Consider the following 20,675-nt stretch of genomic DNA (forward strand, 5'->3'; position numbering starts at 1 on the left):
CCCTTAAATAATTAGATTATCAAAACCAGAATGACTACCAGAAGAAAGACCAAATTTCAAACCATGTGCTTGTTCAGCCTCTAGTATGCCATGGGAATTACAAATGACATAACCAGCAGCGTCTTTTCCATTTTGATGGACATTCTGAATGTTCCAAAAGTCATACATAATTTGTTTAATGGAAGTAGTGGTACCAATGGCATGAGCAATTTTGGACTGAAAAATTACACGATTACGTTGCAACTGTATCTGCCAAGAAGTTTTCTCAATAGTTAAGTGTTCATGATTTAGGATTAGCATCTAGAATTTACCTTGAAACTATAATGAAAATGCGGGTTGAAATTACTTGGTTTTGGACATGGTGTAAAATTACCACAGAAAACATACGCCATGGGTCCGGACTTGAACCACAATATGAAACTCAAGTCCCACATTTTAATTCCAATCACTTAAAAGCCAACTATATTGCTTCTCCAATGCTGGAAGTTGTTCAACCTTCGAATCCCTCCCCCACTGATTAGAAAAAGCCTCAACAAATTAAATCCTAATCAAGGTTTACGTTTTGTGACAAGAAACAGAGAGCTGCTGGGACAGGTTGTGAACAAAACATATCATCAGTCGCAGCACTAGTCATCCAATGAGATTTCATCCCTAACCAAGTCTGGCAAATATCATCTAACAATTATTGTAATCAAGTGTTCTTCGTCGAGAGTCATTTGATTAAGGGATTGACAGAGGAAATCTGGTAATAAGGAAGTACATTTAAAGAGTTCATGTCAAAGTTCTTCAAAGAAAGCAGGAAAAATCCCTCAACTTGAGCAACTATTAGGCTCAGATTATTCCATACGAAATTTGAACGGGAGGCGAGCACATCTCCAACATCCACTTCTATGCAGTACGGCCCTGTACAAAAGGAAATTTACGATCAGTTATCCGGCACAATTTTCGTTTTTCTTAAACAATCACTCTCATATCCCAGCTGTGTAAGAAAATACGAAAAGAGGTATCAAAGCTGAGATGTATGCAAGAAGAATAAGCAATAGAAAACAAAATTTCGAAATAAACTTGAACATTTTAGTGGAGAACTACTATAGATCACGAGACTGCACTCTGGAGTTGATTTACATAATACTTTAGAGCATGCAGACTTAATCAAAAGCACATAATCAAGCTACCTATATTTCGACTTTACACAATCTCATAACAAATTCTGTCTGCTTGTTGAAATTCAAGGGGAATGAAAATATAGCATATCCTGGGAAAGCACAATATGGTTTTAAATATAGCCAAAGTTAATTTCTCTTATTTCGTCAAGTTTTTTACAAAGCCGACCACTTTTAGCACCCATGGTGATGTGCGAACCCTTTTCCTTCATGCAAATAAAAAATTTTGAGCAAATTGCAAATGGAAATACCATATACCCCTAATGAATAGCCACACACCACTTAACCCAATCTTCTCTTTCACTCACATAAATGTGGGTCTCACACTCTCATCATCTCACCCTATAACACCGACACTCATATCTATCATAAACCTCAAACTCCCAAAGAACCACACTCCTGCCAAGCTCCACCGTGAAAGCCTCTCATTTTTAGCAACCAAAAAACAAAGGTATATAATAATTTCGTTTTCTTATATCCGATGGATATAAGACGTATTTGAAAACAATTAAGTACCTATAGTACCTTAACCACATCCAGGGCAACATATATGTGGGTAATATCTATAGCACTGGTACCTACACAGAATTCTACAAATAATAATAATTGAAGGCCTTAAAAGGCAAAGTCAAAAAGCACTAAATGGAAATTTCACATACACTTGCCAGGTCATTCAAATCACAACAGATATATGAAACCAGAGTTTTAGCAAAGAGGAAAAGGTACTGACCGAGCTACATCTTATTTGGTGGACTTTGGATCGTTCTTGGAAGAAGTGTAATCAGGAGGTGAATAGATGAGGGCGGCGACCATGGCTCCAGGAAGAACCACGTACTTGGCCAACACTGCAAGCTTCGTTACTAGTGGCTCTCCCCTCATTAATACCATTTTTCTGCTTAGCTCAGAGCCTGTAAAACTTTCTGCTACATTTCAACAAAAACGTCCAAAGAATCACACAACAAAACTTAAAATAAAACAAACACAAAACATAATATTTTTCAGAAGCTACAAATTTCCACTTTCTAAGTGTTTTTCAGCAACATAAGAAATAAAATTTTCTTTTAGGGTTTTGTTTTCATGGCAACCAAATGCATAATATACAGAATATGCAGATCGTACACCAGCCTTCGATTAATAAAAACTAAATAACAAAGTTAGATTATAAACATTATAAATAACAAATACATTATCACAACTGAAAAATCAGCATCCCATTTAGAGTCCCACAGGGGAAAATGTAAGAGTTCATGTCTGAACTCAAGTGATGTGAACGTGTATACAACTCAAACACTAGTTCTTAGTAATGGCCTACAAACACAAATTATAACATATAAAATTATTTCCTTTCCCTTCAGTTGGGCATTAGAAACAGAACAGAACACTAACTTCTCATGGAAATGTCTTCAAATACTTTTTACATAGGTCCTACATGTACACACATTGGTAAGATTGGGACTTACCAACCCAACAAAAGATCACTCGAAAAGGGAGTTCAAAATAAAAACCATATTCAGCAAGGAACCAGAAAATCAGGGCAAGCCTAAAGAATCCCATTAAATCTTCAAAATTTCAGCCTTTCTAAGAAGAGAATCTAGCATGAGTACATGTTTTTATTATCTAAAATAAAAACTTATTTATCTTAAGCCATCTTCACTCAGTGCTACTTAACTGTAATACTCATTGCCTGGACACAGGTACGAGTATAACGATACGATATGTTGATACAACAAATGTCCAAAAACTAGGATACAAGTACAGCAAGGATACGACAATTAAAATAATGTAAATATATATTTTAAATAATTTAAATACAAAATTGGTTATAATGAATGAATTGGTTATAACTCCACATCATGAGCATCATTAGCACTAGAAGTGCCCAAATCCCCCCCACTACCCATTTCTTGTTCGAAAATATCTTTCATAAAAGAGTTTTAATTTCTTGTTACTCGATAGAATCTGGACAGGATTTGGATTTGGTTATAATGAATAAACTAACTCTAATACATCTGCAAAGTAAGTGAAGGAGCAACAAGTTAACGTGGGCTAAGACCTGGTGTAGCAGATGCAGAAGCAGAACTTTCAGTGGAGAAGAAGAGGTCCTTTTGAAATTTCTTTCTTCTTCCTTCTTCCTTCTGGATCTTTGAATTGGTTGGTGCCACAGTTTCTTTTCAAATGTGAAAACCTAGCTTTTCCTCTTTCTGTTGAGAAAAATAGGCTGGGTGTGATCTGGCCAAGTTTTAAAATTCACATTTCGACCCCATATTTGTTATAATATTAAAAAATACCACATAAATTTTCAAACAATTTCTAAATAACCACTAGCCGTATCTTGACCGTATTGGGACAGTTTCCTGTGAGTATCAGTTCTGTATCGACACCGTATCCAGCAAAATAGAAAAGTTAACAATACTTCATTTCCCAGCATGTATTATCATATCCGTATCTATATTTGATACCTCCACTGGAAAAAGTTTGAAGTATAGGTGCAGTATGGTTCAAACTTAGAATTAAAATTATAAGTTATTCTCTGTGGTAAAGAATCACCTCATCATTTCAGTAAGTGGCCAAGAAGGTTGATTTTTATTTAGGTTTTGCTGCTACTATATTTTTTTTTTAATACAAACTTTTGTATTAATAATCAAGAGGATAAGTTATCCTCGATCGACAACAAAGAGAAAACCTGCTCTATTATAGGCAGAGTTAAAAAGACGAAAGACATCTTAGCTAAGCTTATGCTGCTACTAAGTTGGCAATTATAACTGTCCAACCTTATAAACAAAATCTACACATTGAAGTTGAAGAAGAGGACACAGCTATGGAGTTGCAGATACTCAAGTTGCAAGATATGATTAAGAAATCATTTCTATCTGAGAATATTTTTCAATTATTACATAATTAATTTACACATCGAAATTTGAGAAAATTATAATGCAAAAACATTTGTCACTGTTATTCGAAAGAGGGCATGACACATTATCTTTGGATAATGGTTTCTGCACATCTTAAATATGCCCCTTGCAGTTTTTTCATAAAAACAAAGTATACAGCTTTCAAATATAAATATCAGTAATGACACAAAGTACCTCTTAGACAAATAAGCACTTTTAAGAATGATCTGAATTGATCATCCAATCATCGTACAGATGACCTTTCACTTGATTCTTACTGCCACCCAGTGAAATAATTTTGTTTTCAGATAAGCAGACTTTGTTTTGTTCTTTATAAACCAAAAGGAAAAGAAAAAGAGGAAGACATCTAAACAATCCAAATCCTACTGTTACATTTTCAAGTATCAAAAGAAAGGAGTGTTGGACATCTAGCAACCAAAAATAAGCTACATCCCATAATCAATGGGTGGGCAAGGAACGCATTAGTTTGGTTCGAGCCCCGACCGCACACTTGAACCTATAAACACAATCCCTTTTGGGCAGTTTGATTGGTTTGGGCAGCAGATTTAACCCAAACAAATAATTGCAAATGTGTGATAATCACTAACCAAAAACACACTAAAAAATCAATCCTTACAAATCAAACACAAGAACCAAAAACATAAAAACCAGATACAAAAGCATATATACCAAATAATACTTAAAAATTTCACTGCTCGATGGGTGAATGGGGCAAGAGGAAGTTGGTGGCGGCCAATTTTCCAATCAATACTAATAATGAAACAAAAATAAAAACATGCTTGCTGATTTTCAAATTATAATCAAACAATTTTCAATTCTTCTTTTTTCCTTTGGAAACAGACAATATTTGATTATTCAGGAAACCCATAAATACAATAGGAATTAAAAACAAAAATTACAGCATACACTTACCGAGCAAGAGACTGAAAGGAGGGAGCTGGGACTGAAAATGAAAGATGAAGATGGAGGGCGCACAGCAGAGAGGGCTCTAATGGGTTGGACTGAAAATGCAAGTGTCGAGAGGCTTGCTCTTTCTTTTCAGAAGTGCGGGGAGGCTCCAGAGTCCAGAGACTAGATCAAGTATTCGTGGAATTCTATTTGCGCCCCTAAATTTGCTGATCCCACCCCCGAATAATTCTTTTCACCCAATATTTCGATTTTACCCTTTGATAGAGTTTGAAGAAAATAAATTCAAACCATGGGAATTCTATTCAACGTGTGATTTTTTATTTAACGGAAATTTTAATAGAATTACATGTAAAAAGTCAATTGCTACATTTTGTAAAATTGAGTGGTTAATTTGACAGTAAAATTTGAAAGTTCAAGTAGTAATTGGGCACATAGCTAAAAGTTCATATAATAGTTACACAAATATTCTTAATTATTATTATTTTTTTTTAAAGACTTGTGACTTTATATCAATTGAAGTGTGGATTTCACATATATGTCACATTAACAATTTAATAGAAGTTTTGACAGAGTTACAATATGGACCAATTTGATGTATGCTTTGTTTGTAATGTAAAGGACCAATTATGTATAAAAAAATATATATAAAAGATCAGATGTGATAATTTTGCGAACGGACAACTTGTGATTAAAAGCAAAAAAATAAAAAATCTTTTTCAACCAAAAAAGAAAAAAAAAAAAACTCTAAAACGGGTTGCCTTCTTTTAACCGGGTAAAAGAAACCGGTTGCCGCTGAAATTTTTTTAAACGCATCTCTTTCTCTTGAGTCCCTCTTCACTCGCAGTCTCAAATGTCGAAGCATCAGCAGCCAATCGTCCTCTCCGACGAAGAAGAAGAAGAAAATGACCAGAATGCCCTCTCCTCACCTCCTCCATTCCAACCATTCCACTGCTCTAATAAGAAACGCCGAACCGAACTCTACCCCTACCCAAACTTCAATACTCAGACTCCGGTTCTCGTCCTTGACGACGACGACGACCTGACCAGACCGACACGGAAGCCACCAGGCCCCACCTCACCCCACTACTTCAGGGTCCTTGACGAGTCTCCATGCTCAAAAGCCCCTTCCGACTCCCAAGCAAGCGTTTCAGATTCCCCGATCAAGTTCTCCGGTTGGTTGATTGATTGATTGATTGGTTTCTGTTATTATTTCACGCATTTTTTTGAACTAGGGTTTCTGGGCTTACACTCGATTTTTGTGTGCTTTGTGGAAAATGCTTAGTTATTTGCCATTTTGGTTTTTGTGTGAACTTCTTGTTTATGCTTTGTTTCTTAATTGTTATGGTTGGTGTTTAATCATATTATTTTCTTTTTGTTGGTTAAATTGATTCAGTTCATTTCAAATTTTTGTTTTGTTTTGTTATTAAATTTTTTATTTCCATCATAAGAACTGTTATGTATACAACGACATCCCGATCTGGCCGAAGCCTATGTTAAGATTATAATTATTTTTGGGTGAAATTGGGGAAGAAGCCTATACGAAGATGAAAACATTACTAAACAACAACAACCCTATCTTGGCATTTCAACATCAATGTTCTTTAATTCATTTTGCCAAGCAAGTTGTAATCCATAAGGTAGTCCCCAAAGTTCTGTCTCCATACAGCACCAATATTTACACTAAATCCACCCAACCAGTCGCCATTAGAATCCCTTAAAAGACCACCTGCAGTAGTTTTGGCCTCACCACTTTTATAGCTGCCATCTACGTTAGTTTTAACCCTACCGGCTTGAGGAGAATGCCATTTAAGTTGCACAGTTTCTCTAGCAGGCTTACAGTTCATAACCAAGTTAGCCTCATGCCACTCCTTGGCAAATTGAACTATTATCTCAGCCATAATAACTGGAGGTTCATAACTAGGATTAACGATATGATTACAACGCCATTTCTAGAAATGCTGTAATATAGCAAAAAAAACTAAATTCCAAGGCAGATTTTGTACAAAAATACCTTACTTTTCAAATTATGCAGCAGCCATTCATCAAAAGGCCGAGAGAAAGTGGGAATTACCTCGAAAGAAACATTTATCACATTCCATACTGTTCTGTATTAGTTGCTATACATCACTATTGTTACAAACTTAAAACTAAAATTAATTCGAATTAGAAAAAAAAAAAAAAAAAAAAAAACAAAAACGCAGCAAGGGAGGTAAGCCTCATAGCTTGAGAAGGCTAGAGCTAGAACCATGTCGGCCTTCTCAAGCCAGTGAAGCTGGTCTTCTTTGGCCAGGTCGGCATTGCCTCTTTTCTTTTGTATAATTTTTGTTAATTTTGAATTTTAATTTAAAGAGTGTTGAGAAAAAGCCTTTTATGATTTATTTATTTTTCTAATAGAATGTCGTACTATAAATGGAAAATAATTTGGAAATAAACTTTCCGGTATGAACAGAATCACCCTGTGATTTAAATATTGTTGAAAATTTTATTTTAGTTTGCAAATGTTGAAGTTTTTTCTCATGTATACTGTGTTTTGTTTACATTCAGGCATTAATGACTTGGTATTTCTGGAATCTGATAATGAGTCTGAAAGTAGTTCTGGAAGGGAAAGGGGGAAGGATAACAAATCAATTGCTAGTGGTTTTGGTGTGGCGAAGGGCTTAGATTGGAGTTCCAGATTTGTTGAATCCACATCTTCTCTTGGTATGTTTTTCGTGTATCTGTCATACCTTTGGTTATGGTTATTTATCAGCTTAGATTTCAAAATGTTCAACAAAATGACTCTACTCCCTGGAATATGTTTTTCCTTTTAATATGGACACATACATGTTTATCAGGACATGACAGTCTAGCACATATGTCTGAGGACTGTTCTGCGCATCCTGTTTCTTTGCAAGATGCTTTTGATATTAATCAGGTACAATTGATAGCCTGGTCTATGATGTTTACTAATTATGTTTGATTGTTCTGAGACATGCTTCTTGTTACAAGTGTGTTTTGTTCTGTTAATTTCTATGAGGGATTATATTTTCTAAATGTAGGCAATACATGATTCCTAACCTTAATAAATTTCAAATTCATTATGATTTGGATGTCAAGACTACTTGATGAAGACATTTCAGAAGGGACTGGTGAAAATTTAGTGAAAGAAGTGTTGATTGAAATGAAAGTTATGAGTGTTTTTAAAAATTTATTAAAATCTAGCAACCTAAAGTATATTGTTTTTTGGGATAGATTTTTGGGTACTTAAAAAAAATAAAAATAAATGAGTATCATATTTCTTTGGATAAGAAATAAAATTTATTAGTAGGTTTGTTAAAATATAGAGTTGTGGACAAGTTGTCCATTGCGTACAATACAAAACCAGCAAACAAAAGTACAAAAGACATTAATAAAGACTATTATTAAGTGAAGCCCTCCAATGCAGAGAGCTAAATTTTGAAACTTGGAGAAACCGATGGTGAAAGTGAAGTCCAATACCTTACTCTGTCCCAAAGAAACTCTTCATCCTCTTTTCTATTAATTTCAAAATTCCTTTTGTTGCTTTCCAACAAAACCACTGGAAAAAAATGCCAGTACCCAACAGTTTCAGATTACCGTTGTTTTTCTCCCTCAAACTACTTATGACTCTAAAATGGAATCGATCTGCAATTGGGTGGAATAACCCAGCCCAGTTCAGCATCCTTAAGTAATCTCCTTCACTGATGTACAACATAATGAGAACAAGTTTTAGCTCCTCTGCATTTGCTTTTACTAAGGAGGAGAAAAGTAATCTGTACTTCTACAATTTCCTCAATTAACAAGTTTTAGCTCCTCTGAATGTTTTCTGTTTGCTGTTTTGCTGATTTCATCTTCACATTGACAGTCGAGTTAGCTGCACCAGTCTTGCAGTATAACAATCATCTTGTTATGTCTAATATCTATTTTTTCCCCTCTATTTGTTGAACTGTAATGTATAATAATCAAGAAATAAGCTATTTTGGACAGTTTCTAGTTGTTTGTCATTAGTTTCTATGGCCCTGTGTTATTCAAACTAAATGTTATTATATGTATAGACTATTCATGAGACGTCAAAAAGTTTTGATATTTCGTTGTGTTCTCATTCTAAATGAAGGTGAGGTGTGCTATCTTTCATTTGCTGCTATCCTTACATGCCATTGGGTGTTTATCCTAAAATGTATGACATGCTGAGATCAGGTACTTGATTATCCTCCTGACAAAGAAAATAGAATGGATCAGATGGGCAACATTGTGAAACAGAGAAGAAAAACTAAAGCTATTACTGAAAAAAGTATTAGAGACGAAGCAATGGGTAGAAGGAAGATGGCGAAAGAGGGAAGGATACGCCTAATGGAAGAAAAGAATCTAAAGAAGCAAGTAAGTTGCTATTTACGGTCTTTACCCAATTCTTGTTAACAGAAAAATGAAATAATCGAGATTAATGAAAAACAGCAAGAGAAGTTGCAAAGAGCAGCTCTGAAAGCTGAAGCAGCAGAGATGAAAAAGATTCAGAAAGAACAACAAAAGCGGGAAAAAGGAAAGTTTGCTGTGAAATCCATAGTGGCTGAGATTGACCTTAAAGTAGTGGAATTGGGGTCAGTTGGAGGTGTGCTCTTCATATTCTTCACTTTCTTTTTCCGAATAACATCATATCTGGTAGCTGAGATATATAAACTTTTGTGGTAGGAAATCTGCTTACAAGGTTTGCTGAAAGGGGGATCACATACCGTATAACATCAAATCCAATTGAAAGATCAATTGTCTGGACCATGACTGTTCCAGAACATATTTCGCAGGTAATAAGTGTATGAAATTGAAGAGTTTTGTAAGCTCCGCCAGTATAAAGTATTTTTCTACTAGCATTATCTCCTAAACTTCATAATAGGAAAATTAGCTGGAATTTGATATATTTTTGATATTTTCTGTATGGTTTGAACATTTTATGCCCCCCCCCCCCAATAGATCATAAAAGTAGGTAAATTCATTTTTCACATAAAAATATAAACCCTGATACCAAAGGTTTATTGTGAGTGTGAATCCTGTGTGACTCGAAGATTCGCTCTTAAAAGATCATGATATAGTGATTAGTTACTGGGGTGCATCTTTATGCATTGTGTGTGTAGGTAGGCCCGGATCATTATTTTGAGGATATAATTTTTAGCATATATTAACCTCACAGATTGCTATTATTTTTAGCATATGTTAACCTCAATATCTAATTGCAGAGTTCTCCTGAACGAATAGAGATTCAATATGTATTGCTCGTGTATGAAGCTGAAGAATTTTGTAACCTTGTCATCAATGAATCTCTCTTGGACCATGTTTTTAGTGTTCGAAGTCGTTATCCATCCTATACAGTGTGTTATCTTACAAATAGGTTGATGGCATATATTAATAAAAGGTGAGAGATTAATGAAAACAGGATTTTACCATTGTGCATATATAGTTCATTTTAATTATGTAAATATATGTGTTATATCATAGTGATGAATTTTTACCATGCCATCTCATTCATTCATCTTCTGAAACTGTTCTATGTATTCTTCTTAGACGGATGCTGCATAATTGTTATCCTGATTTAGATAAACAGTCTGCGCATGATGTTACTAACATCTTTATCTTATACCGTTCTTTTATTTTTCTTGCGGTCTAGGTTGCTTCTTCACTATGAGCATGCCTCTTTGTTTTTGTTTTCTATCATCAATTTGGTTCTAAATTCATGAATACCTACTAAATTAAGTAGAGAACAAAAGCCGTGTTATTAATATGGCTCTTAAGCTTAATTGCTCAAAGTGGTCTCAGCCCTCTTTATTCTTAATAAGTAAGTCTGCAGCCATTTCTTACACAACATAAATGAAACATCAAATTTAGATATACGAAGATTTTAATTTTGTGCTTGTGAACTTGGGTTCATTAAACAATTTTATGATGGCTCCACAAGCTGATTATCTAAGAACTTAAATATTCTTTTTTCTTTCAGTAGATAATTGGTATTTCATTCAAATGGAAGCGAGCAATAAGTAAAGATGAGCTGATTTCCAGAAAAGTCAAGCTTTGTTATTTTCTTTTCCTTGCCCTTTTTACTCTTTTTTTTTAATTTTAAAAACAGGTGGAACTTATGCAATGTTCATTAAAATTACGTACCTTTTGAGTATTATCAGTTGATTATAACTACCTGTTGAAACCGTGTTTTGTGATCTTGTTGAATAATCATATGAATTAAATGACTGAAATTGAAAGGATCTATTTATTTTATGTTGACATTCAATCCTCTATACTTGCTATATGAAATATACAATTTTTTGAGCTTTATTTGTTACAAGTACACTATGTTTCCTCATTTATGCCCGTAGCAGTTGAATGCGTTTGTCACAAGCATGCGTTTTGTCACATTTGTTGGACCCCATAATTGTACTTAAATTGTTTCACTGTCTTCAGAAGCAGTATGAACACATTGGTTTAGAATGTAGTTTTTCCTGATAGATTATCAATTTGTTATTTATTTATTTCTTGATGCAAGTTTACCGTTTGTGATGAGCCTGGCAATTGAAATCTTTATTTTCCATTTTCCTATAACATAATAGTTATTTCTTAGGTTTGTGCAATAGTCATGATGTAATGCTTCATCTCATGGAATTGTTTACAATGTTAGGGAACAAGAAGTGTACAAGAACCTAACAAAGGATAATGATTGGAGACGCCCGCCTGTTGAGGAGGTTGAACTACTAACAGAAAATGCTTTGGATTCCAACATTTCATTCATGTCTTGCAGAATAATGGATCTGTTTTTTTAATTAGTATTTTGACTTCTTCCTTTTTTTACCAGGTGCTGGCAAAATTGACCACTAATTTTTTTAAAGTACATTCCAGGCAGTGCATAGATGAGGCTGAACTTGCTGAACACATTGTTGGTTTGACGTGCAGCCTCTCATCCTGCCAATTTAGGTGTTTGATCCATTTGTTTTTCTAATGAACTTAAAACCTTATAACAGTTTGAGAATGCTTTAAAACACATATCCCAGGGAAGACAGGTTTTCTAGTCTCAAGATTTGATATATACATCTACATTGTACGCTTTTCTTTTTTGTTTAAGACTTTGTACGAGTTTCACATAGCTTCACCCAGTTTTTGAACATTGAAATTCAGTTTTCGCTCTGGTTTAATATCAACTAGGAATAGTTGTGTTTTCAGTAAAGTTTTTATTTCTATGTAAAAAGGACAAATTCTCTCTCTCTCTCTCTCTCTCTCTCTCTCTCTCTCTCTCTCTCTCTCTCTCTCCCCCTCTCTCTGCATTTTCATATTTTAACTGGTTACTGTTCTGATTCTACCTTTCCTTTATGAAATTGCAGAAAGAAGTTAACGAGACTGGACGTAAATGCTAATGGACCTCTTATGATTAAGGACTGTGTTGACCGGAATATAATTAATAAGAGCGCATGGTGAGTAGTATGATGTTAATAGATAGAGACCAGTGATTAGATGAAGCTTTCTTCTAGGGGTCTGAACTGAACTGAACTGCTTAATCATTGTTCCTGGCACCAAGAGTAACTGTAGCTTGGACACATATTTTAATCATGTCCTATGGTTGTGTGGTTCTACTTGATATTTCATCTGGTGTACTTTCTTATTTCCTTGAGGGGCATTTGAATCTTTGACTTCACTTTTTGGGATCAAAGAGTCCCAATCCAGCTTTTATGACCCTGTGTTGCAAGGAGCACTATTTAAGTTTCAGGAGATCTAGATATAGGCTGATGAGTTTCCTTTGTCTCGTCTATTTGAGGAGGGTTTGATATGACAGGAAGGACAAGGGGAACCGTGATGAAAGTGAGAGGGTTGAGAGAAACCTACAAGCCTAGTTGTCTAGTTAGTTGGGACAATCTATCCTTCCTACAAGCCCTCCTCCAACCATTGCCTCGAAAGAACCATAGCCCCCTCAACTAAACTTGGATTTCCGGAATTCCACATATATTTATGAATTGAATTTCAATTAATCTCCCAAACCCTAGCATGGCTTAGTTTCACTCAGTTTTTTTTCTTTCTTCCTATTAGTGTTCTCAACTACAGATGTCAAATCACTTTTAGCAGACATCCGGAAAATATGTTGTTCAACAAGCCTTCTCTGTACAAAATACAAATTAATTTGGTTTGTCTGTTTTTCACAAGTTTTTCATTACTCTGCAGGGATTTTTATTTTATACCTAATACTAGTTTCTGCATCCAGGTTAAAAGCTTTGGTAGCTATCCCAAAGGTACAGCCACGGTTTGCTATTGCTATATGGAAGAAGTACGCTACCATGAAATCTCTGTTGAGTGTTTACATGGATCAAAATGTATCGGTAAGTATAATATGCTTCAACCTGCCTGAAATATAAATGAACATTTGTTGATTGATCTAACACTGTCTTCATTAGACCCATATGCACTTCAATTTAGGCGCATTTGGTTTCCCAGGAAGAAGTGAACGGATTTATGGCTATTGACAAGTCATAGATACATATTATCTTGGAATACAGTTTTCTAGAACGTTTTGCTCATCAACCTAATGGGATGATATTTGACAAGTTTTGGAATCATTTTATAAATTTACATTAGTTCAGTTGATTGCTGCTATGGTCTGCAACGGCCTCCATTTTGATGATGAATTCTTTGTGAACTGCAGTGCTAACACATCTAGTTTCCTTAGGTGTCTAAACACACCCTTTTTGTGTTTTTCCGACATTAAATATATATTATAATGTTTCTCATTTGCCCTTTTCATTTTCCATGGAAACTAGATGGAAACCTTCCTTAATAAGTTAAAAGCATGAACATACTGTAGGTCCTGTAGGAATCTCAAGGGCTTGTTTTGGAGATGTGATGGAGAGGCAGCATCTACAAGTCTCCCTCTCCAGGAGTACTTGGGCCCCGCTTGCCACCTATTTTAGGGTTCTAATTAGTTTGGGATTTAGGTTATGTTTGTTGTCTTTTATTTGTCTTGCTTAGGGTTTTATGTTTTATGTTATGTGATAGATGATACTTACAGTCCTAGTGTTAAATAATCCGCACACTAGATCTTGTTCTTTAATGTAACCGACGGCAATAGACTAAACTAGTAAATATTAGAAAACTTGGAAACACACAAGAATTATACTGGTTCGGCAGAACTTTTACATACGTCCAGTTGTGATTTCTCTAGGTAGAGAAATCACCGCTCCTTTGATTAATAATAGAGATTACAGAACTTTTGCAAACCCTAGAACTAATCTCAAAACTCTCAGCTGTCTCTGGCTGTTTTTCCTCTCTAAAATAAGCCCTGCCACACCCTATTTATAGATATAGAGTTGGCTTACATGTCCCAAGGCTGATTGAATTCCTATTCCTAAGTGGATTAGGAAATTACACTTATCCAAATCCTAATAGACTTCTAGAACCTAAATTGAATAAGGAAAACTGAAATTCTTTCCTAATCCCTCTAGGACAAGAATTGGTATACCTCTAATTTTCCTAAAACAATCCTAAACCAATTAGGACATATTTGACGAGCCAAAATCCTAACACCTAGTGCTTTCAATTAGTAGCCAGGTTAGTTTTTAAAGAGAATAGGCTAAGATTTATTAGGTACTTTCATAAGTAAGGCTAGCAGGCTAGGGGTGCTGTAATCCTAATATAAATGGCCTATTAAGAGACTTTGTATTCGAGTTTTATTAATTTAATTCCAGAAATCATATTATAGAATTCCTGTAAGAGTTGCTTTGCCCTAGAACTCTTATTTTCGTTCGAACTGCAATTTTATTGCTTTATTTCACTATTTTTCTGCTGTTCACCACTGGGAATTTTTTTTTCAGCTGTGATTTGACGCTGTATAGCCAGAAGCTTAGTATCTTTTTCTGGTATTTGCTGAAACTGAAAGAAATTTTCCACCCTGAATTTCCGACTAGCTGATCTTGTTGTATTTATGAAACCAACTTGTTGATCTTTTCCACCATTAAAACAGTGAAAATCAAGTTCCACACACTTCGGGGTGTAGGATTGTTGTGATCCATTTAAATGGGCCCCCTTAGTGTTGCTATTCCCATGTCATTAACCATGAACATATTTGAGTGCTTCATGATCACAGATAGTTCCAATCTTGCTATGCTCTAATACCACTTTATAGGACCCATGGACAGAGTTTCCCTTGCAAACTGGCTTGCAAGGAAAGACTGCCCATAGATGCCCAACTTTTCCAATGTGGGGGGATACTGGGATCTTGTCATTGTCACCATCCCCCCTTTTACCAAACCGGTTCTAAGGGATTTTGTCCAACTTTAGGTTCAGCTGGTTCTGCTTCCTGAATAGCCATTTATGGTTTGTGCAATGCAGATGACTACTGAGAAATATGTCCAATGACTACTCACCATTTATGCAGTACAGCCATGAAATTCCGCTATATGTTAATTAGAATTATGATATGCCTGTTTTATGTCACTGTGAACAAAGTTGCTTTGTTTGCCTCTGTAAATTATAATGATGTATAATTTTTTTCTTTGACCGAGTTAATTGATGCCTGTAAAAGTACACTGATTTGGAGGGTTAACTTGCAAGGTATATTTAGTTGAATTTGTACCCTCCTAATGCTTAGTGCTTTTGCAATATGCATTGATATAAGATAGATATTTGATTACATATATATATGTATGTATATACCATTTTTCACAAGGCATGCTTGCATTCAGCAGCTTGTACATTGCTATATCAAGGCAGAATTCAACACTTTTTTGTAGATTCTATTTACTTTGGTTTTTTTTTCTATTTTCTTGGTTGCTCTATATTGAAATGACAGGTTCATCAAAAGGAATTTCTGCTGAAGGACTTGGTAACTGAAGGTTTACTTCGCGATGACAGAAGAGTGGGTGAGGTTTGTTCCAAGAGAGTGTACAGAATACTTATGGCACAAAGTGGATCCATTAAAACTGATGATGTTGAGGATGGTGCTGATTTGTTTAGGCGTCAACTGGCTTAAATAACTCCAGATTTGTCTATTACTTGTATTCTGCGGTAGCGCTCTGATTCCTTTTTGGTAAATGTTATTTTCAGAGCCTTAAGTAGTAGTTCTTGCTGTGTAAAGTACAACTCATTAATGTCAAGAAAAAATGTAAATATTCTTGCGGTTTTGGTATATCAAAGGGAAGAGAATTCAGACTTAGCATCTCATCGAATATTGGGAAAGGAGGTACCACTCTTCAAGAGCTAGTTTGTTACAGTTGTAGACGAAATCGATCCATATTTTTGTGACGATGATGTAAATGCAACATATTACTATGACTATTTAAAAACCAAAGAAAACATTTGCGACGTGTGCTTGGCTGTATCACCCATTAATGGAAGTGAGTCTCCCAGTGGAGTACATGTGCAGGTGACAATAGCTAAGCCTAAGACACAAAAGCAAATACACATCAGGTAATTTTGTGTCACGAATAGTATACCAAACGCATCATTTTAGTCCATATTCTTCATATTAGATCTGTCATTCTTGTCGTCTTACCCAGTATATGTCAGTCTCGACTTCAAATTTTTGATTAAAATCAAAGGCAATATTGTCCAATCACTCCATTAAAAAATATTTGTGTCCCGAATTGAACCGATCGGTGCTCATGCTTATTTTCACTGAAGGAAAATAAGTTCCATGCATTGGGTACAATTGATAGCACAAATGCGAAAATCACAACAGTTGAAGTAATTTGAACTATAGATGCAAATAGTCAAAGCTTTTCATTCAAAACCGAAAACTTTGGGGCACAACCGAGTATTTCACCCTTGGTGTCGACACTCCTCAACCATGAAGGAAAATCATTTGTAGGAAGAAAAAGGCAACCATTTCGGCACGCACTCCATCCCTACACGATGCGCGGCAAGATTTAAACAAGCAATTAATAGAGAGAGAGCGAGAGAGAGAGAGAGAGAGAGAGAGAGAGAGAGAGAGAGAGAGAGAACCTGTATGATTGCATCCTTAAAATCAGCAGTGAGATTGATGCACCATTCCATATGAACTCTTGTCATGGAGTTCAACGACTTATCCAAGCCTGGAATCTCAGTAAGTTTTGGGGAGCGATTAAGGTGCAATTCTCTCATGCACAACATTCTTGAAAAATTTGGCATTTCTTCCAATGCAATGCACTCATCCGCTTGAAGGATTTCCAGATTAGTTGGTAAATCTGGGATCACCCGAAGGTTCGCGCAATTAGTCAATTGTAAACTTTGAAGCCTGGAAAGCCTACTAAGGGTTGGTAACCCATTAAATAAATTGCCTCTTAGATCTAACTCTTCTAAAGAAGTTAGATCCCCAAGATCTTCAGGAATTGCTTCATCAGTTAAGTTGCAGTCTGCAAGGCACAAATATCTAAGGGTTTTCAGTTGTAGTATAGAATGGTGAATCTCAGATAAACTGTTGCAGCCTTGGAGTATCAATTTCTCGAGATTTGGGAGTTTTGAAAAGTCCGGTGATTGTTTCAGGCGATCGCAATAACCAAGATTAAGAAACTTCAACTTCTCAAGTGGCTGTGAGACAAAAGGGAAAACAAACGTAAAAAAACCAACTAGATGAGAGAAAGCATGACATTGGTATTTAAAAAACCTGGGGGAAAGAATTAATGATTTGGTTGAGATTATAGTGTACCATGTCAGAATCCTTCCAAACTTGTATGCAGCTATGACTCAGGTCGATATCAACTATGTTTGGTTGATTGAAATCTTCTGGTATGGCTTCTGGAGGAAACCCAGGCCAACACAACCATCTTAACCTTTTGGAAAGATGTTTGCAGTCCCCCGTGAACTTTACACCTTTGAGTTTGAGCAATCTGAGTCCCTGCATATTTTTCAATGCTTCTGCACTGAAGCTAGGCTCATGAGATCCTTGCAAATCTAATGTGACCCCTTCAATTCTCTCTGTCCCCTGTAAGAAAAAACAAAAGAAAATAAGTAAGAAGACGCTAAATTGCAAGTGAAAAGATTATTTGTACACATGAAGCAAAGCCATAAATTGGATGTATGAACTAAAAGAGAGGTATAGGCAGCATTTATTATCTACTATCAGCTGCTGCGGTACCTCTAGATCAAATAAATATACTAGTTCTGTTTTACAAACTCTCTACATTGGTTAGGTATCTTTGCCAGCTTCTGGCAGCACAGGTATTACATTTTCTTTATTGTATTTATGATAATTCAATCATTCAGTTTCTATCTTACACTTTCCTTTCTCTGCTTTATTTCTCTTTTCATTCAACCTGCTGTATAATGTTTGTTGACACATTCTGGGCTTACAATTTATGAGATAGGGATGCATATATACTTCTCTTTTATTACGTACATGCATTTAATCCAATTTGATTGTGAATGTACTTACAGAATTGGTTGTCAATACGTCTGTTACATCTTCAGGATCCCACAATCTGCTACGTTTTCCTCTGATGCCAGGAGATTTTTCACGTACGATTTCTCTGCCCATATCTCGAAGCAAATCATGCATCATCAGATTGTTTCCTTCATCAACACTTACAAGGCATCGATCATGGAGTTCTCCAATTCCTAATAATGTATCAAAATCACAACCATCCAATATTGCCGTGACATGGTCCTTGTTCATTCCAATAAAAAAACAACATATATCAAGGAAGATAGCCTGCACTTCATCATCAATTAGCCCATCATAGCTTATTTTAAGCTTTTCATGAATTTCCCCATGAGGCTTTCTTTTCAATTTACGCAATGCACTTCTCCATTCTCTTTTGGTTCTTTTACATAAAGAAGAACCTAAAACTTCAAGCGCCAGTGGCAAACCTCCACAGTATTCAACAACTTTTCTTGAAAGTTCAAGATATTCTTCATCGCTAGGATGACGCTCAGTAAAGGCACGACAACAAAGGAGTTGAAGAGCTTCTTCATTACTCATTGCTGGTGGAAAATATGTATCATCTACCTCAAGTATCCTTAGAAAATGCGCGTTTGTTGTTGTTATAACAATTCTACTCCCTGGACCAAATGAGTCACGTTTTATAGCTAACTCATCTAATTTTTTATGACAATCAACATCATCTATTATGACAAGTGCCCTTATACTGCTAAGTCTTTTTTTTATCTCCTTCGTCCCTTCAGCGATACTACGTACCTTTTTCTTGGCCGGTTTCAAGATATCACAAAGAAGTTGATTTTGCAATTTAACCATATCCCCTTCCCTCACTTTTGAAAGGAAACTTTTGCCTTCAAACCTTTGATGAAATTTGTTGAAAATGGCTTTTGCAACTACTGTCTTACCCAGTCCGACCATACCCCAAATGCCAATAATGCGAACATCATCTGATCCTCCAACATTTAAATAGTTACTGACTTCTCGCACACGAGATTCTATTCCAATTTGGTTGGTGGCTACATCTAAGCATGTGTTGTTCAGTTTTCTAGTGATGTGGTCGACAATTTTCCTTATAAATTTTCCTTCATACCTGGCAGTTGAAATTAAAATTAAGTAAAGGTAAGTTTTAAGATTTATTATGCAGCTGCAGGATTAAACTCAAATTTGAACAGCTCATTGGCAAGGTGTAAATAACAGACCTAAGGTGTAAAAGCAAGGAAGTGTGTGTGTATCCAGCAAATACAAAAACAAAAACAAAAAATAGTTTGTGTAATTACCCATCAGTGTTTCTAAGATTTGCACCAGCCAAATTTGCAGCTTCAGTAAATGCATATCTCCACCTCTGTACTTTATCTTTATCCTCACGGAAACGCTCTTCATGTCTCCGAAATGCTTGTGCAAAGCTACCAGTTTGTTTCCTGACATGAGTAGGATCAACATCGTAGAAAACTGGCAAAACCATTTGCCCCAATCTTGCTCTTCTACACTCCATGATCTTCTCCAGCTCCTCAAGACACCATGTGGAATCCGCATACCCCTTCGAGAAGACGATAACAGAGATCCTAGACCGTTCGATTGCATGCTTCAGTTCGTCTGGTATATTTTCCCCTCTTCTTAGGTCTTTCTCGTCAATGTAGGCGTTGACCCCGTTGTCTTTTAGTGTCCAGTAGAGGTGGTCTGTGAAGTTCTGGCGTGTGTCTATGCCTCTAAAGCTCAAGAACACGTCGTATTTCCAAGGTTCTGTGGAAGAGGAGGGTGGGGATGAAGAGGAGGCTGCAAGGGCTGTACTGGCGACATCCATGGATTGTTCTTGATAGAGGTTTGTGTTTTACACAGATGATTTGGGGGTTTGTGTGTTTTTATTTTAAAAAAGTAAAAAGTCATTCTAAGGGCAGATTTCAAATTTATATCAAATCTCTCCCAATTTCGTTAAGTTTGAACCACTTGCTCATACAGATACAGGGGTATTTAGCTCCACTCGAGCCAAATTCGCTCAAATTTTAATTAAGAGATGCATATTTGTTTGAAAGATTAATCTTCAAAATAGTACCTAAAAATGAGAAGAGCTCTAACTTGTATTTAACCATTAGAGGGACTCGAGCATAACCTCATCATCCAAGGGAAGGATACATGGTCAAAATTTAACAAAATTAAGAAGAATTTAATAGAAACTAAAATGTGTCTTTATTGCTTCGAACTGAAAATATAAAAATAAAATCAACAAAATTGGAACTAATATAGTTAAACCACTAGACACTAATGTAGTGTAGTTTGTGAGTAAATCTCCACCCCCTTGCTACCTTTCACTGAAAAACAAAATACGAGTGTTAA

General features: G+C 35.7%; 2 protein-coding genes and 1 long non-coding RNA gene across 6 annotated transcripts; 1 reads left to right on the top strand and 2 right to left on the bottom strand.

Annotated features, from left to right (window-relative positions):
• Positions 1 to 614: 614 nt before the first annotated feature.
• LOC117616493 lies at positions 615 to 5,221 on the bottom strand. Of its 4 annotated transcripts, none has more exons than XR_004584145.1 (4): positions 4,988 to 5,221; positions 3,217 to 3,364; positions 1,894 to 2,083; positions 615 to 903 (listed from the first exon to the last, which is right to left on the bottom strand). It is a non-coding gene; the product is annotated as an uncharacterized LOC117616493 (long non-coding RNA). The 4 variants fall into 4 exon arrangements; XR_004584144.1 differs by having other exon boundaries at positions 3,217 to 3,392; XR_004584142.1 differs by lacking the exon at positions 3,217 to 3,364.
• A 584-nt stretch (positions 5,222 to 5,805) lies between these two features.
• LOC117635745 (crossover junction endonuclease EME1B-like) lies at positions 5,806 to 16,186 on the top strand. Its single transcript, XM_034370104.1, has 12 exons — positions 5,806 to 6,156; positions 7,529 to 7,684; positions 7,819 to 7,898; positions 9,179 to 9,358; positions 9,434 to 9,587; positions 9,668 to 9,777; positions 10,207 to 10,382; positions 11,634 to 11,697; positions 11,808 to 11,926; positions 12,331 to 12,420; positions 13,203 to 13,317; positions 15,783 to 16,186. Exons 1-12 carry the CDS (start codon positions 5,835 to 5,837, stop codon positions 15,960 to 15,962), a joined length of 1,746 nt encoding a protein of 581 aa, XP_034225995.1. The 5' UTR covers positions 5,806 to 5,834; the 3' UTR covers positions 15,963 to 16,186.
• Positions 16,187 to 16,492: 306 nt separating this feature from the next.
• Positions 16,493 to 20,290, bottom strand: LOC117635735 (disease resistance protein RUN1-like). The gene is made up of 5 exons (XM_034370094.1): positions 19,622 to 20,290; positions 18,342 to 19,434; positions 17,616 to 17,891; positions 16,934 to 17,497; positions 16,493 to 16,836 (listed from the first exon to the last, which is right to left on the bottom strand). Exons 1-5 carry the CDS (start codon positions 20,143 to 20,145, stop codon positions 16,702 to 16,704), a joined length of 2,592 nt encoding a protein of 863 aa, XP_034225985.1. The 5' UTR covers positions 20,146 to 20,290; the 3' UTR covers positions 16,493 to 16,701.
• Between the last annotated feature and the right edge of the window lie 385 nt (positions 20,291 to 20,675).

The sequence above is a fragment of the Prunus dulcis genome, chromosome 1 (assembly GCF_902201215.1).
Source record: "Prunus dulcis chromosome 1, ALMONDv2, whole genome shotgun sequence".
Classification (NCBI taxonomy): Eukaryota; Viridiplantae; Streptophyta; class Magnoliopsida; order Rosales; family Rosaceae; genus Prunus; species Prunus dulcis.